The sequence below is a fragment of the Vitis vinifera genome, chromosome 14 (genome assembly GCF_030704535.1).
Source record: "Vitis vinifera cultivar Pinot Noir 40024 chromosome 14, ASM3070453v1".
Classification (NCBI taxonomy): domain Eukaryota; kingdom Viridiplantae; phylum Streptophyta; class Magnoliopsida; order Vitales; family Vitaceae; genus Vitis; species Vitis vinifera.
Window position 1 is genome coordinate 21,383,721 of NC_081818.1, and position 17,405 is coordinate 21,401,125.

General features: G+C 35.6%; 2 protein-coding genes across 2 annotated transcripts; one reads left to right on the forward strand and one right to left on the reverse strand.

Annotated features, from left to right (window-relative positions):
- The first annotated feature begins 7,938 nt into the window (after positions 1-7,938).
- LOC100249716 (uncharacterized) lies at positions 7,939-10,619 on the forward strand. The gene is made up of 5 exons (XM_002280060.5): positions 7,939-8,691; positions 8,779-8,879; positions 8,997-9,168; positions 9,244-9,366; positions 9,477-10,619. The coding sequence occupies exons 1-5, from the start codon at positions 8,506-8,508 to the stop codon at positions 10,461-10,463; spliced, it is 1,569 nt and encodes a 522-aa protein (XP_002280096.2). The 5' UTR covers positions 7,939-8,505; the 3' UTR covers positions 10,464-10,619.
- A 5,536-nt stretch (positions 10,620-16,155) lies between these two features.
- Positions 16,156-17,377, reverse strand: LOC100254839 (small ribosomal subunit protein cS23). The gene is made up of 2 exons (XM_002283580.5): positions 16,960-17,377; positions 16,156-16,556 (listed from the first exon to the last, which is right to left on the reverse strand). The coding sequence occupies exons 1-2, from the start codon at positions 17,206-17,208 to the stop codon at positions 16,275-16,277; spliced, it is 531 nt and encodes a 176-aa protein (XP_002283616.1). The 5' UTR covers positions 17,209-17,377; the 3' UTR covers positions 16,156-16,274.
- Positions 17,378-17,405: the final 28 nt, after the last annotated feature.

The following is a 17,405-nucleotide window of genomic DNA, read 5'->3' on the forward strand; positions in this document are numbered from 1 at the left end:
TATTTGGAATTAAATTTTGAATATTAGAGCTCCGATGATTAAATTGAAATTTGTTAAAGAAAATGAGAAACGGACTTTAGGAAATTGAACTGCGAGACCATAGACTTTTGAAAGTTGAATTTATAATAATGATAGTAATAAGGTCTTGAGAGTTTGAATTAATAATAATAATAATAATAAGATTTCAAAAGTCTGAATTAATGATAATAATAATAATAATAATATTTTGAAAGTGTGAATTAATAATAATAATAATAAGATTTTGAGAATCGAATTAATAATAACAATAATAATAGTAATGATAATAATAAGATTTTAAAAGTTGAATTAATGATAATAATAATAGTAATAATAGTAACAATGATAACAATAATAATAACAATAATAACAATAATAATAATAATAATAATAATAATAATAACAATGATAATAATAACAATGATAATAATAATTAATAATAATAATAATAACAATGATAATAATAATTAATAATAATAATAATAACAATGATAATAATAATTAATAATAATAATAATAATAGTAACAATAATAACAATAATAATAATAACAATGATAATAATAATCAATAATAATAATAATAATAATAATAATAATAGTAATAATGATAATAATTAATAATAATAATAATAAATGATAATATGCATCCATCAAGCCCAAGTCCATAAGCCTAAACCCACTAATAAGCCTCATCTTCATCAAGCCCGGTCCATAAGCCTAAATCCATAAGCCTAAGCCCACATCCATTTATTAAATAGAGCCTTGGGCTCCATCTTCAGCATAGGTTTGGGTCTGGGCTCCAAATTCAAACCCAAGCCCAAAGCCATCATGGGCAGCACTAAGCCCGTCACCAACACAAGATCCTTCACAGCCCCAGGCACCCTTCTCCATCTGGGCAACTCTTTCAGGCGAAGCTTCCACCGGCAACGACATAGAGGAGAGGGGTAGCGGCAACGACGCCGAGACGGTGAAGTTGCATGGCTTTCGAAGCCACGACACTAGCAGGTGGACGTCTCCGCCGATGGCGCCGTCGACCACGCCGCAGGAGTAGTCGAAGAGGACGGCGAGCAGGCTGCCGTCGACAGCCTAGAGAGAAGTGCCCCGAACTGAAGCAGCAATGCCGAACCCCGATGGCGACTTCGGCGAGGCCCATGAGGAATGGAAGGCTGCTGGGCTGCTGCCCATTCTCTAGCCACTGAAGAAAGCTCACGTGCAGAGAAGTCTGAGTGATGGTGGGTACGAGGATATAGAGAGAGAAAAGGTGGTGAGGGGAAGGTTAGAAGAAATGGGTATGAGATGGGCTTTAGATGATGGGTTTTGATAGGTATGAAAGAATGAATAATGGGATGAATTGTGGGTGGAGGCACATAGTGGGTTCATGCATGATGAAGGAAAATGGGAGTAGTGGTGGAGTGGTAGATGGGGATAATGGCGATTAGCAGGGTGCTTGCATGGGAAATGGGGATTAAAAGTTGTGAAGCATGTATACAGGCAGTTAGAAAATGGGCATGAAGGATGCTTTGTGGAATGGGTATTGGATGCTCAATAAGAAAATGAGCCCGGCGGGTGTTGAGAGAGGAAAGACTTAGGGAGAGACATGGGTTTAGTAGTGTGGTTAGGGAAGCGAGCTTGATGGTGGAAGGAAAAACTGAGATGAGGGTGTGGCAAATGAGGAATAATCTATTATGTATTTAATCGAACATCAAACTCAAAGAAAATAAACTATGTTTCAGTCATTTGAGGGAAAACAGAGAAAACAGAGAAAGAAAATAATAGAATGAATATCATAACAAAAACCATCAAACTCTGCCTAAGATCAACGATGTGAAGAGAGGAAAACCAAATAATGTAAAGTAAGAACGCTCATCATCGTCATACCTGAGTCCTTAAGCGAGTGCAAAATGGCTTCCCCTCTGCTCAGATCCTCCTCCGTCCTCTTGATCCTTCTCCCTTTCTTTTCTTTTTTTTCTTTAGCTTCTCCTCCAAGCCATGTCCGTATCCCGTCCCATCTGCCGCTCGAGAGCAGCCCACTTGAGAGCAGTCAGAAAAACAGCAAAAAATAATAATCAAAGAAAGCTCCCGCTCCTCCGGGGGGGTCTACACACACCTTATCCTTCATTTGAGTTCTTCCGTGTGTTGATCACTTCTTGTCTTAGTCATATTTACATTGTTCATTGTATCACAGTCTAGTGTTATTCATTGCATATACACCCCTCACATTGGTAGTATCTTTGGCTAGAGTCTCACCTCCCTAGTATGTGTCATTGATCTCAAGCTTATCGTGTTATTGTGTTTAGACCAAAATTTGGGGTTTTTTCTATTATTCGATACAATTCACTTCATTCCATTCATCTCTCTCGTATTCGTGATCTATTCATTACACTCGTGATCTCTACTAAAGAGGGGCATATTTGTAGACCTTTATTTTGGTCTAGGTTTTTTATTTATTTTGGGAGCACATTTGGACCACTTTTGAGGGTTTTTTTGGCAACCAGTATGAGAGAGTGGACTGGGGGGAGCAGTGGCTTTTTTTGTAAGCAACCAGAGAGTGACACATTGCCATGGGGATATTCTAAAACGGTTGTAGAGGAATGGGGTTGTTGCTGGAGAAAGACAGCTTGGGGAGCAAGATATGAGAGAGCATTGGAGGGGCAACAGCTAGGAAAAAGGATAGCTAAAACGAGGCATTAGCAAGGTGATTTAGGAGTAGGGGAGAGGAAGAAGAAAAGGATTTTTGTTGTGGACTTCCAGGTAAGGTCACTATAAGCTTGATATTTTCTCATTTGTTTAAAGATTCTATTTCATTTTTTTACTGGCCTATGAGCATTGTTTTGTTGTTCAGCTTGGATATCAAAAGTTTCTTGGTTATTTTGTTTGAATTTCATTGTTTGCATGTAATGCTCTATTTTGGTCCCCTTTTGTATTCTTGATTTTCCTCTGTAAATAGTCGGATTGATCTTTGAGTTTGGCGTTTTGATAGTCATGTTGCTGCTTTCAGTTTGTCCCACCAGTTTTTAGCCTGTTTATCACTCATAAAACGAGGTTTTGCGTAATAAATCTTCAGGTATCTTGTTATTGCTCTGTTTTTAGCAATTTTCTTTCTTCATACTATTTTTTTTTACTCCTGTTTATCTGGTTGTGGAAATGCATTGGTCTATGTACCACCATCTAAGAGTTCCAGTTTAAAGAATAGCTCAAGCATGTGGTCTTGTAAGTTTAGAACCCTCAAATATTGCAGAGATCCTCAAAGATAGTCTATCTTGGTTCCGGGATTATCGGAGCCTTGAAGTCTTTACCATGTTTCCAGCCGGAAATGGAGCAACTGTAGAACTCTTATACACACAGATATATGCCCCAACTACGTTGGCTCTTGCACGGGAATCATGCATCCTTGGCCACCCTTCATACACACCATACCCACCATACCTATCGTCATGTCCACATCCTCATATCCACCATACCCACCATTAACAACCGACCTTACACCCACCCTTCCCAAATCCAAATCTCCCATTTTATTTTTTTAGAGAGTTAACGTTAAGTTTTAGAGAGAGATGAACAACAAACCTCTTCCAGAGTTGGAAATTTTAATTCTGCAAGGAACTTTAAAGGTGGTGGAAATCTTGAGACCAAGAAAATAGTTGTTGGAGGGTTGCCTCCCTCCCTGACTGAAGAAGGATTTCGTCAATATTTTGAAGCTTTTGGCCATGTGACCGATATAGTAGTAATGTATGACCAGAGTATCCAACGACCTCGTGGGTTTGGATTCGTTTCCTTTGAAACAGAAGATGTAGTTAATAGGGCTTTATACAAAACTTTTCATGATTTGAATGGTAAGCAAGTGGAAGTTAAGCAGGTCCTTCCTAAAGATGCCAACCCTGGTGAGAGAAGTCGTTTCATGGGTGGTGGTGCAGGAGGTGCTTTTCCACCTTATGGTTCTTCTGGGTACAGTGCACCTGGCTATGGGTATGGTCTTGCCAATAGTGGTATAGGATATGATGGCTATGGTGGTAAAGGGTATGGAAAATGGATTTGTGGTTTTTTTATTATTATTATTTGTTTATTCCTTAAGGATATGTCTGTACACGTTTGGTCAATGATGCTAAGGCCATATGTCCTTTGTTTTATTATTTTCTTATTTTTCTTCAACTTTTGATGCCAAAACCTTAATTTTCAAAATTTTAATCTTAAGATAATTTTCCAAAACTCTAATTTTAATTTAATTTTTCAAAACTCCAATTTTTAAATTTAATTTTCAAAACTTTAACTTCCCAAACTTTAATTATTTTCAATTTTAATTTTCAAAATTTCTATTTTCCAAAGTTCAAATTTCCAAATTTAATTTTTTTTAAAGATTCCAATTCTTAAATTTATTTTGCAAAACTCAAACTCTCAAATAATTTTTAAAATTTCAATTTCTTTCAAATTTAATTCCCAATTCTCAAATAATTTTCGATATTCCAATTTCTTTCAAATTTAATTTCCAAAATTTTAAATCTTAAATTTAACTTTCAAAATTCCATTTTCAAATAATTTTCCAAAACTCCAACTTTCAAATTTAATTTTAAAAATTCCAATTTTTAAATTTAATTTTCAAAACTCCAATTTTCAAATATTTTTCGAGACTTCAATTTTCAAATTTCAGTTTTTCAAATAATTTTAATTTCACTTCAATTTTCAAATATTTTTAAATTCTATCACTTTTCGTCCTTCATTAGGGTTTTAAGTCACTAAAAATCTCATTTTAAATAAACTTACTACCTTTCCATTTAGGTAAGCACTTTCACAAATTTTCTTTGATTTTAAAATGATTTTCATGCTTTCCTTGATTTTTAATAAGCATGAAGACAATTCTCATAATTCCAAAACAATGGAATTTGTGGGATTAATTCATGCAAAATAAATTGGGCTTTGGTGGGGGCCTTACATATGAGTTTTCTCTTCTGATTGTCAACTGATATATTTAATGAATATTGCTAGATTTTTGTCCTAATCTTTGACATACATGTGATAATTTTATGTTTGAACTAACCTTGTTTCCATGATAGCGCACTTTTACTTGTTGCTAAGGTACGATCTCACTCTCACTTTGTTTATTCTCATACATGATTCATTTTATTATTTTATCATTTCATTAGTATCTATTGAATTCCTAATTAATTGTCATGTTTGTTTCACCTTATTTAGTAGAGACTCATTTTTAGGGACTTAGGGGAGTGCTACGGCTCACCACCGTACCTTTCCAATAGGTAACTTGACCCCCGGACCAGACTCGATTTTTCGCAGACTTGCTTTTCCAAATAAGGAGTTACACTTAAGGTTTTTTTTCTTATTTTGTTTTCCCTTTAAAAATAAAACAAAAATAAGTGGCAACTCCAAGTCTTTTCTAAAAATCATATTTTCACCAAATAAATGAAAAGCGAGTTGCGCCATCGAGTGGGAATGCATCAAGCGAAAATGCGGGGTCCACGCATGCACTTTATTTAACTCCCACATGAAAATTTCAATGCTTTCTCCAATAACGATGTTTGGGAAAAAAAATTTAACCCTAAGTCATCCACCATTTTCTCAACCAAACCATTGAAAACATGATTAACACACCTACATGGACACATAACTTAAGAGATATGGAATTTGCACCATTGTACAAGGGTATTACGTTAACTGTACAAGGAAAATGTGTCAAGTGTACAAGGGTGTACAAAACTCCTAATAGGTTTTGTACGATTTTTAAACAAATTGAGCTTGACGTTATGACGATAATTGACAGTTTTCTTTTTTTTTTACCAAACTTTGTCATTAAGACCTTTCCTTCCAAAATCAACACATAGGAAATAAGATTAAAATTAATTATGTTTGAATTGTTCATTACAAGTAAACTAAATAAAATATTTTTTTTTTACTATTTTACCCTTATAAACATAATTTCACTATTATCAGAAAAAGATTAAAAAAATCATATTTAAATGGAATTAAAAATAAACAAAAATTATTTTTGTAACATTTTTATTTTTTTAAATCATTAATTTTAATTATGAAATTAGTTTTAAAATTAAAAATATTTGTTGTAATTATAATTTTGAAGATTTCCTGATTTTTATCCTATTACATTTAAAAAATTGCTTTAATAAGAAAATATTTATTTTAATGGTTTTAAATATTTAAATCTTTATTTTAAAATATTTAGGATTAGTGTGAGGAACAATTAGGTAATTTGGGAATGGAGAAATTCTGAATATCTTGAAGTGCATGTAAGTGTTTACATTATTTTCGAAATAATATAAGAAATAATAAAATACTATGTGTCTAATTTGCAAGTTAGAAAAAAAAAAGAATAATAATATTTTATGAGGTATTTAAAAATTATTTAATATATATGACAAATAATATACAACATATTTATTATTTTGTAAGTAAGAAACAAAAAAATATTTGCTAAGGTATTTAAAAAATATTTATTATATATTTTATAAGTTTGAAAAAAAATTTGATGATGTCTAATTTGTAAGTTAGAACAAACAAAGAATAGTAATTTTTATGAGGTGTTTAAAAATGATTTAATATATATGAGAAATAATATAAGTTTGAAATAAAAAATAATATTTATTATATATTATATAAATTTTCAAGGCATTTAAAAAATATTTGTTATATATTATTTAAATATTTTTTAAAAAAGAATAATATTTAATGAGGTATTTAAAAGTTATTTACATAAAAAATGTATTGGGCAATAATAATTTTTAACCATTTATTTCTCATATTTAATTTATTAGAGAAAAATGATTGTGAAATTATTCAATTTGATTCCACTAATAAATAGGTGAGAGGATAATAAGAAATGTGAGGGACTAGTTGGTTTTTCTATTTAACAACCAATAGTATTTTAGGAATTTTTTGAAAGTAATATCCTTCATAGACCCAATTATCCCAAAACACAATTCTTGTGGTGTCCTTCGATTCCAATTTTCAAATTTGTCGCTGTTCATACAGGTGTCTAGTCACATCCCTAACCATCAACCATCACCTACCATGGTTGTGGCTGTGGACATGTGTCGCTTCCTGTTACAACATTCACTTTGCCTATTCAAAGTTCAAACTGACTAAAAAAAGGAGTAAATTTTCTCAACATGGTACGGCAAATATTTGGGTTTTTATTGTTCGGATTTTGTGGTCATTTTCTTGCGAAGTTTGAAGTTTTGTGATTTGAGGACACAGCATGCCAGAGGCCGATCCCAGTATGCTTGAGTGGAGAGCTGCCCATCATTCATGGACATGGGCTTTATTAAGATTACTAATTCTTAGTTATAATAATAGCAATGGAGTTGCAGGATGATATCCATCTTGCAACCATACACATGCTTTCCCCTCAAGCACTCATGTGCTTACTTTTAAATGACAAGCTTCCATTCCTTTTTCCCTCCCAATTCCTATTTCTAAATAAAAAATATTTGATTGAAAGGATGAGATAACATTTTAGAAAAATAATTTTTATGTAATAAAAAGAGTTATTTAATTAAAAGGATGAAATCATCCACATTTCGTAAATCTAACCCTTGATTTTTTATCAAAAAAAATATTTATTTTGGAAAAAAATATCTTTACCTTTTTACATATAAATAATCAATATATTAAGAGACATTTATATAAATTTATTTTTGAAGACAAAAAATGAAGATAGATTTACAAATATGAGACTTTTTTTTATCTCTTTTAATTAATTAATTCTAATAAAATTGATGCATATAACTTCACTTTTAACATTTTTTTTTTTTAATCTAAAAAGAGGTTTGATGTGAGATAGAAATTAGAAGAATTATTGAATGGTATTTTTGTCCAAAAAAATATATATATATTTGATATTTCTAAAAGATGGTGAATCTTCTACATATGCATTCGTTTTGTCCTGGCGACATCCGGTATGTGACATTATAACACCGGTCATGTGGACAAGTAATACTCTAGTTGATGAAAAACCAAAAAAGGAAGCCCTGAATGCAGCATTACTTGATCAAAATAAGCCACACATGCGATGCTTTAATGGTTTTCTTATTTTCACATGGCCCATTAATTAAGACCCACACGTTTCCCATACAAAAATGTGGACTTTTCAATTAGTGTATAACAGTCGTTAAAGTCGTTAAATTCAATTAGTTTATAATAGTCGTGGGATTAGGGTCAAGTTGATGGGTTTTTCTTCTAGAAAAATAAGCCACCAAAAACTGACCATTCTCTGAGGCCCATTCAAATGACAAAAACCTTGTTACTATCACACCCAGGGTGACTTTTTCCAATACTAGGGGTGAAAAATGCCCTTGCCAGGCCGCCACCTGATCATCCCGATATGTCATGTGGCGTCTGTCGTGATAAAAGCATTACAGGCAACCATCAAATATATACAAGCATTTGTTTGTACCAACCTCTTGTGTGTGGTTCTTCAGGAACTCTCTGTATCTTGTTGAGACCACCAGAGAAGAAGCAGATAACATGGGGAAGAAACTTGATTACCTTCTTGGAAGATCCTTCAAAATCTCCAAACTCAAAACCCTTGTTAATCTTGCCATTTCTCGGCTTGCCGTCCTTAAGAACCAGCGCCAGGTTCGATGCTCCCATGCCCGGACTGATGTCATTCAGCTCCTCAACCTTGGTCACCAAGAACCTGCTCTTCTTCGCGTAATTTTCTGTCTCCAAAACACGCTTACATATATATACATACATGCACACACATGCCCTTTTCTCAATTGATGTGTTTCTGCACAGGTTGAGTATGTGATCAAGGAGCAGAACATGTTGGATGTATTTTTGATGATAGAAGCTTACTGCCATCTGCTGATCGAAAGGATCACGCTCTTTCAAAACAAGTTAGTGTTATTGTGTTTGATTTGAAGTTAAAGTCTTGGTAGTTGCATACTGGTTATACGATCATGGTGCTTGTTTTCTAGTTTTGATTTTCCATGGGTGTTGATGTGTTTATGTAGGGAGTGCCCTGATGAGCTCAAGGAGGCCGTATCAAGCTTGATCTTTGCAACTTCAAGATGTGGAGGGTTCCCGGAGCTCCAACAGATTCGTGAGATGTTTGTGTCAAGATTTGGCAAAGAATTTGCTGCTCGCGCTGCTGAACTACAAAACAACTGTGGGGTGAATCTTAAGGCAAGGATTTAATGTTTTTAGAGGATCACAATTGTCAGAAGTTTTCTTCTAACCATCAATGTTGGGTTTTTCTAGATGATACAGAGGCTTTCAACCAGACAAGCAAGCTTGGAAAGTAGGTTGAAGGTGCTAACAGAAATTGCTTCTGAAAATGGAATCACTCTGTCTCTTGAGGAAGATGCTGCCCTGAGCACCGAGGTATGAATGGCATGTCAATGAATAATAATAAAATTGATAATTATTTGTATTGATCAAAGTATTGAGGACTATTTTCGAATGACTCAATCGTCAATCCTTGATGATTGCAGGAGAAACAAGATGTCAACCAGAAGCAGAAGCGGAAGCAGCTTGAGTCTAATGAATCAGCTAACTTAGACAATCCTGAACTCAAAGATGACAATAATGATTTCCCAGAACTGATAAACTGTGGAGAGACACTTTCTGAATCAGTGAAAGCACGAAAGTATAGGGATGTAGCATCTGCAGCTCAAGATGCTTTTAAATCAGCAGCCTATGCTGCAGCAGCTGCAAGGGCTGCTGTTGAACTCTCTCGAGCCGAATCATGGGACCAAGATCCTGATTATTATAGCGGTTCAAAGCACCAACGAAGAATCATGTCATCTTCTGATGGGTCCTCAACATCTAAACTTCAGGTTGATACGAATGCTTTCTTGCAGGATATCGAGAAATCAAATGATGGATTGGGTTTTGACATGATCCATCCTACTGACAATTTGAGTTCTGAATCAGAACGTGATGAGATGGAAGACAACCTCGACAGAAGTCATCTCCAAGAAATGAAAGAGTGTGAGAGGAAAGCAGGAATGGAAAGGACATTATCTGGTTCAAGTTCAGATTCAGACGGGGGCAATTTGCATGGGAGCCAAATGTCTTTGAATATACCAGACTGGAATGAGCAGTCGGTTAAGGGAACAGCATTTGATGGAAATGATAATCAATCTGAGAAGCCACAGGTCGATACCTGGTTGAAGCACCATGATTTGGGTTCTGGCAAGAAGTTTAGCTTCCCTAAAAATGAATTATCAAAGGGCAGACAGTTCAATGCAGTAGCAGATGAAGATTTTTCAGATGAGGATGGAAATAACCTCTATTATAAACCTCCAACAAGAATTCTACTAAAATCTCAAGCTGATTCCCCTGCATATTCTGGGGAAGGAAAATCTACATTTGAAAGTACATACAGCTCAAGCTCTGCAGATGAATCACATTCAAAACATTCACACATAGGCAGGAAGCCCGCTTCATTGAGGACTAGACGCATACGTAGAGACTGAGCAGTATCTGAGTGAACTGAGGAGATTTTGTTTCAAAAGTTGTTCAATATTCAGTAATTGCGTACCCATTTTCTTCATTTCATTATCCCAAATAATTTGCAGCCATATATCTTGCACACTGATTCAGAGTAAGAATAAAGATTTTTTTGAGCAGTATGTTGAATTTTTGTTTATAAACTTGCAACAATTGAGCTTTTGAGGTTTAACCTTGGAGCACAAGTAACTTTGGTTCAGGAATTGCATTTCATGACAGTAATGTTTTAAAAGTTCCAAGTTGTCAGCTCTTCCTGCAATACTCTTCTGTTGGAACTCATGCCATAGATATGGAGATGTGGATCATGCAATCATCCAATGCAGGCAAGCCATTAGCCTCACCCAGACAAACTAAACTCACGAAGAAGAGCAGCAGAGATGGAACATTCAACTTAAGTTACTTGTATAATTGCATATTGAAAAGAAAAGTAAAAGATACAGGGAAAAAATCATAAGACTTTTTCCACATGCCTTAAAAATTGAAATGCTTCAGGAAAAACAAAATAGTAAAACAATTATCAAGGAATCATTTAGGCAAATGAACTCTCATTTTTTGGGTAAAAGCTAAAATGACTCAGATTTATGTGGATTCTACATGCCTCCCAATCTCTGGAGTTCATAACCTGAACTGCATCAGCCACACTATACTTGACCTAATGCAACTCAGAGGGCATAGGACAAGCTTGCAGACAAGGGTAAAATGAACAACTGCAGATCATCCAAATAATAGATCATATTTTCTGGACATATCTTCAACTGAAAGTTTGGATGAACAGCATCTGACAAATGCAACTTTGTCTGGTAAGCCTTAAGTGGAATCAGTTGGCATTGGTGGAAATGGCACAAGACAAAATATCTTCGTATTAAAAAAAGAGCAGGCCAGAGCAGTCTCAGGCAGATTATCATTGGGCTTGAGTTCACATTCAGATGGCAACACGATTTTGGATGCCTTTCACAGGGTTCAATACAGAGAATGCATGTTCCAACCTGCAGCCAAATAGGGATGACAGACCACAACCCATTCCGCAGAATAGATACATGTGAGAAGGTAGCAAGTATACTTCTAATTTAGCACTTTTGCAATGTAGGACACTGTTTCAAGTGCTAATACTATAGTCAAAATTCTTTTTTTTTCTGAGGTTTTCAAACTCAGAAACATGCACCTGTGCCAGACATGGATATTGTGTGAGTCTCCATGTTGGATAGGTGACTAGCCTCCTTAAAGATAGCACCATGAACCACTCTCCACAGGAAGTGTTTTACCTGAGGGCACTTTGTTATAAATCAAAATGTTTTGGTACAATTGGGGGAGTAGGGGGAAGAAAAAAATTGCCAAGATAGTTATTAACATATGACTAGGGCAGGGTCCATGGTGGAAGCAAAATTACTATTGCATGTATAAAAATTCTACCTCTTTAAGTCATGATGAATTCCTAAAGAACATGCTACAACGGTATATACGTACAGGAGTATTAAAGAAGCTGGGTAAAGTGTGCTTTTTGAACAGTTGGAGCAAAAGGCTAAAGATCAATTATGCATAATGGTGCTTTTTCTTAGAAACTTAAATAAGAGCTTAAGAAATAGGTAATTGTCGAACTATTTAGTAGCTAGTAGAAGGAAAAGGAAGATCTTTGGAAGAGAGTCTCCATAGGAGGATGATAAAACATATCCTTCCTCAGTGGCTGAGCTCAAGGAAACAACATTGGGGCACATGGATCAATCTCAGTGCTTATATGCTGCTTGCGTAAAAAGAATATATGCAACCAAACACTGGAAGGGGATGTAGAAAGAGAGAGTGCTTGTGAACTGTTGTTTCCTGTAATTCCTCAACCTCGGCTTGTTCTTTATGATCCTTCTCTGAAGTCTCCTGTAGGCCCTCAACCTCAGCATGTTCTTTCTTATCATCCTCAAAAGTCTTTAGTTCCGTTTGATTATCCCCAGCAGACCAAATCCTTAGAGAAAGGTACAAATACCATAGACAACAAAAAGTTCTGATAGATCTATCTCAGGGGTGCAAGAGATAAGAAAGCACCTCTTTACTCTCCATGTCAGTTCAAGTCATCAAATCCAGGCCTGACTATCTCAGGAAATGATTCTCCCTCCATAAACGTTCCCATTTCTTCTGTCCTTGTTAAAAATGACTTGAGTTAATTATTGCTGTTTGTAAAGAAGTTTGACTTGCACTAAGTATCTAATCTCTAAGTTTGCTTTGTAACAGTTTTCCTCACCTTCTTATCATGCTTCTCCTGCTTCATTTTCTATATCTATTCCTCACGGTCAGAAGATGCAACAGCAAGTCCAAGGTGGAAAGGAAGCTATGGCAAAGGAGATGAGAACTTGGATAAGAATAATACATGGCAAAGGAGGTTATGGGGTTGCAAGTGGATATTTACTTTAAAGTACAAGGCTGATGGATCTATTGAAAGGTAGGCGAGATTGGAGGCCAAAAGGTTTCCTGAAACCTATGGTGTTCTCTCCTGTGGTTCCCCAACTTCAAAATTTCTTTATAATCCTGCTCTGCAGTCACCTGCAGTTTTTCAACCTTAGCTTGTCCTATTTTTTGTCCTCAACAGTATGTGATCCTTGGGCTAACATGCGTAGATCTCAAATAATCAATGTAATCCAGTAAGACCATAAAACCATCCCCTAGAGACTTCTTAAACATAAGAACTTAAGGGACTCCTTTAGCAATTGATCTGGAGGCTTCCAATCTTCAATTCTATGATTCAGCTCTTGCTAATTAGTCCAAAACAAGCAGAGGTGTAGTCCTCCAAAAACTGTTCTGCACTTCTTATCAACAAAACTTCCATCCATCCCAATAAGACCTCTCTCACCATCCAATGAAGCACCCAAGAACGTATGAAAGAGAGAAAAGGAGATGCCAGGCCTGGCTACAGTAAAGATCCTCACACTATATGCACTTTCAATTGTCCTAAGCCTGTTATTAAATATGAATCTTCTTATTATCGTTTGCTAAAAGCATTCAAACTTGAACTCAATAGCCTATATATTGATTGGCATAAGAAGATTATATAGATACTCCTCCCTACTTCACATGTTCATCCATGATCAACACACTGTGGGTTGTGGAAAGTAGCATACAGATTAAAGCAGTCTGGTTTGAGAGATTCCATGAGATCATATTGTAGTATGGCTACACACATGGCTCACACTTTGTAAATTAAGCAAGTTCAAGACAAACTTACGATAGTCATTGTTTATGAGGATGACATTCTGGTATCTGAAAGTGATCTTGAAGATATCAAAATGCTTAAGTTAAAGTGATCTTGAAGATAACCCATAAATTTCAAATCAAAGAGTTGGGCAAGTTAAAGTATTTTCTTGGAACTAAAGTTACTAGGTCTAAAAATGAGATCTTCCACTCTCAAAGGGAATGTGTGTTAGATCTTCTATGAAAGACAGTTATATTCAGGTGTTAAATTGTGGAAACTTCTCCTGACCAAATTATAGATTGAGAGCAGATACTCATGATGAATGGATAGAAGATACTAAAGTTGAGAATCTTATTTATATTTTTCATAGCCATGCAGATATTGCCTGTGCGGCAAGAGTGATCAGACAATTAATGACACCATGTATACTTCTGTGTGCCTTTTTTGGTGCCATTTAATAAAATCAATCTTTACTATAAAAAAAACAGCAGTCAGCCAATTTATGCATGTCCCCAGGGTCTCTCATCTAGAGTTAGCATTTAGCATTCTCTTTCACTTGGAATTTCCCCAGGAAAAGGTCTTCCATTGGTAATCATGGTCATATGGGGGTAGAGGCTTTCACTGATGTTGATTGGCTTGGTTCACTTGATGATAGAAGGTCTACCGTTGGATATTGTACTTCTATGGTAGGAAATCTATTAACACGGAGGAGCATGAAGCACTCTTTGGTTGCCAGATCAATTGGCAAACCTGAATTTAGAGTAGTGGCTCATGAGATTTGTGAACTCTTGTGGTTGAAGATTCTGATATGGGAGTAAGATTTTGACTTGAAGAGCCTATGAGATTTTATTTGTGACAATAATGCAATCATAAGCACTGCTTCTAATCCAGCTCAGCATGATAGACTATGGAACACATTGAGGTGGATCACTATTTCATCCAGGAAAAGGTTCCTCATTTAATAACCTCTGGCTTCTGATTGCAGAGCAACTGGTAGATGTCTTAACCAAAGAGGTGACACCTTTTCATAGTATTTTAAGCCAGGCCTCCATGATATCTTTATACTATGATGGAGATGAAAAGAAAGTCGACAGTTGACACTTCACAAGTCAAAAGCATCCATTTTTCCTAAGATTGACTGGCTGAAATGGATGCATTGACACACATTGACACCAAGCATACACAAGGCTCCATAAAATAGGTCAATTAGGAGTGATAACCAACTGGATCTTTCCAACTAAACTGTCACTTTTAAAATATGGTAATGAAGGCTTATTTATGCTTCCCATCGTAATTATATGAACATGTGAGACGTGATTCTTACCTCAAGCTAAGATTTCTTATAAAAATTTAGGAAACTGCACTTTCTCTAAACCCTTTCTTTGGTATTCGAGGTGGGTTCCTGAAAGAGCTCCCTCTTCCTCCTTCTGTGGCTTGTGTGTGACAAAAAACTTCTTTAAAATGGCATCTCTTGAATCAGTTACAAAGGTCAAAGAATGCTATTTATTGGTGAATATATTTCCACATGCCAATTGGAGGTTGTGAAGGTTATACAGGTCAAAGGCCAGCCTTGTAAGTAAACCAAGAGTTGTCTTTTCTTTCTATATACTTGGGACACTTCTATCAAAACATAATTATCTTATGCATGTGGCGCCAAATGAGGATTAAAATAATAAATAAAAAAATTCAGATCTTAGGTAAATCCAGTACATGTGTGTCTTAAAATCCAAATCTTTCACTTTTTTATTAGGTACACCCCTTTCGTTTTGAGTTGCAGCTATAGCAATTCAATTTCACAAAAGGTCGTACTGAGGTCTTAATTGACATGCTATTAATGTACATACTAAGGGAGAACTCATGATTAGCACATCAGAACTCCTTCTTTGCAGCCTTGGAAGGAGCCTTAGTTGATAGGTATTCAAACTAGAAAGTTATGACTACCAACCATGTGCTGCTAAGATGGAGAAAAAGAGGTCATCTTCTTTTAGTACGAAGAATCATATTGAACTAATCAAGAAAAGCAAAATCATATTGATGCTTAAATGTGCATTAAAGTGAGGGCAACTTTGTTTAGTATCTTGAATGTAGACACAATCTAGGATCATCTCAAGCTCCTAAAAATAATTTCTCTGTTCATTGTCAGTTATCACTCTACCATTCACGAAAAGTGGCTTTGGATAATTCTAGGGTAGAGTGGAACCTTTGTGGATTCCAGAGAGTTCCTTAGCTGCCAAGGCACATTTGTGCTCTCCAATATTCTATTGATCCCATTATCAAGAGTCCAAAACAAAGTAATTTTAGATCAATCTTAGTAGCCACTATGAATAAAAGAACCTCTATAACCCACTTAGAAAGAGTAACATTCCCAAAACCAATACATATGATATCAAGTCATCAAGACAAATCCTTGTTATCTCAATTCCTAGACAATTAAACTCTAGAAAACTAAAACAAACACATACAAAACATAACAGCACAAAAGCAAATAGAAAAACCATATTTCATTTAATTTTAAGGAAAGCAATACAAGAAGTCCAAGAAACTTTAATTAAACAGTTTACAAACAACAAAATTTAGAAAGCACAAAATTTCGTACATTAATTGCTCAAGCCAGGTTGCCGCCACTCTGCTGCCACAAATTGATAATATCAGTTGCTTGGTTAAGAAGAATAATCATCTGCTTCTGAGATATCCAAGGCTTGCTCTCCAGTAAGACCTTGATCTCTTCCCAAGCATCCTTTCTAGGCCAAAAGTAGTAGGGACTCAGAGGAATGGTGCCATGGCCCGGAATTGCTTGATCGAGGGCAACACCAATGTTCTTCTCCATCCATATGAACTTCAACACCAGCCTTGGTTTCTCCATTGGCTTCACCACAACTCCTAGCTTCTACAACACAAAAAATTAACAATATTCAACAACATGAAAAAACGTCTCTGCCACTGCTGCTACTGTTTGGGAAAAACATTTTGAGGTACTTCTCATGCTCTTAATTGCGAAACCAAGGCAAGTTAAAGCTTTTCTAAGCAAGAAAAGGGCTTTCAAAATGCCAATCAAACAGGTCTTAGAAGAGAGATTAAAAAATTTCAGTAAAGCCTCTGTTTGGCTATCAAGAAAATAGAGGAAAAGAAACATGAAGTCCGTTTTCCAACAAGTGGACCGTACATTTACATGACCACTTCATAGAGACAAGAATAAATAGGATTCCAAATTCAATTCCGATTGAAATTCTCAGCAACCAAACAGCATTTAAAAAAAAAAAAATCGTAATTGAGAAAGGAAAGGAAAGAACCTCAACATCTAGTGGAGAGGCGGAGAGAGACTCCTGCGGAGCGGAAGATTGTTCAGAAACAGCAACAGCAACAACTGGAGCAGGTGAAGCACGGAGTCTGAGATTTGTGGAAGCGGAGCGAGTGGAATATAAGGACAAAGCATTAGAGGATTTGAACATGAGTCTGTGATTCCTATTACTACTCATAGGGAATGTATAGGACTTGAGAGCGGCATTGGGATTAGGTTGAACCGCCATTGATAGCATCATCGTCTCCTCGTATTTCCTCTTCCTCTCCTCTTCTCTCCTGCCTTGGGTGGTGGTGGGTTCGGATAAGGAAATTAATAGAGGGTCAGCCCATTTTCTGCTTACAGCTTACCCATCATTTCCAAATTGTTTGCTTCTTCTGATGGTGTAAAAAGGTGCGGGAGATTGAACTAAATTAAATTTAATTAAAATTTGTTTAA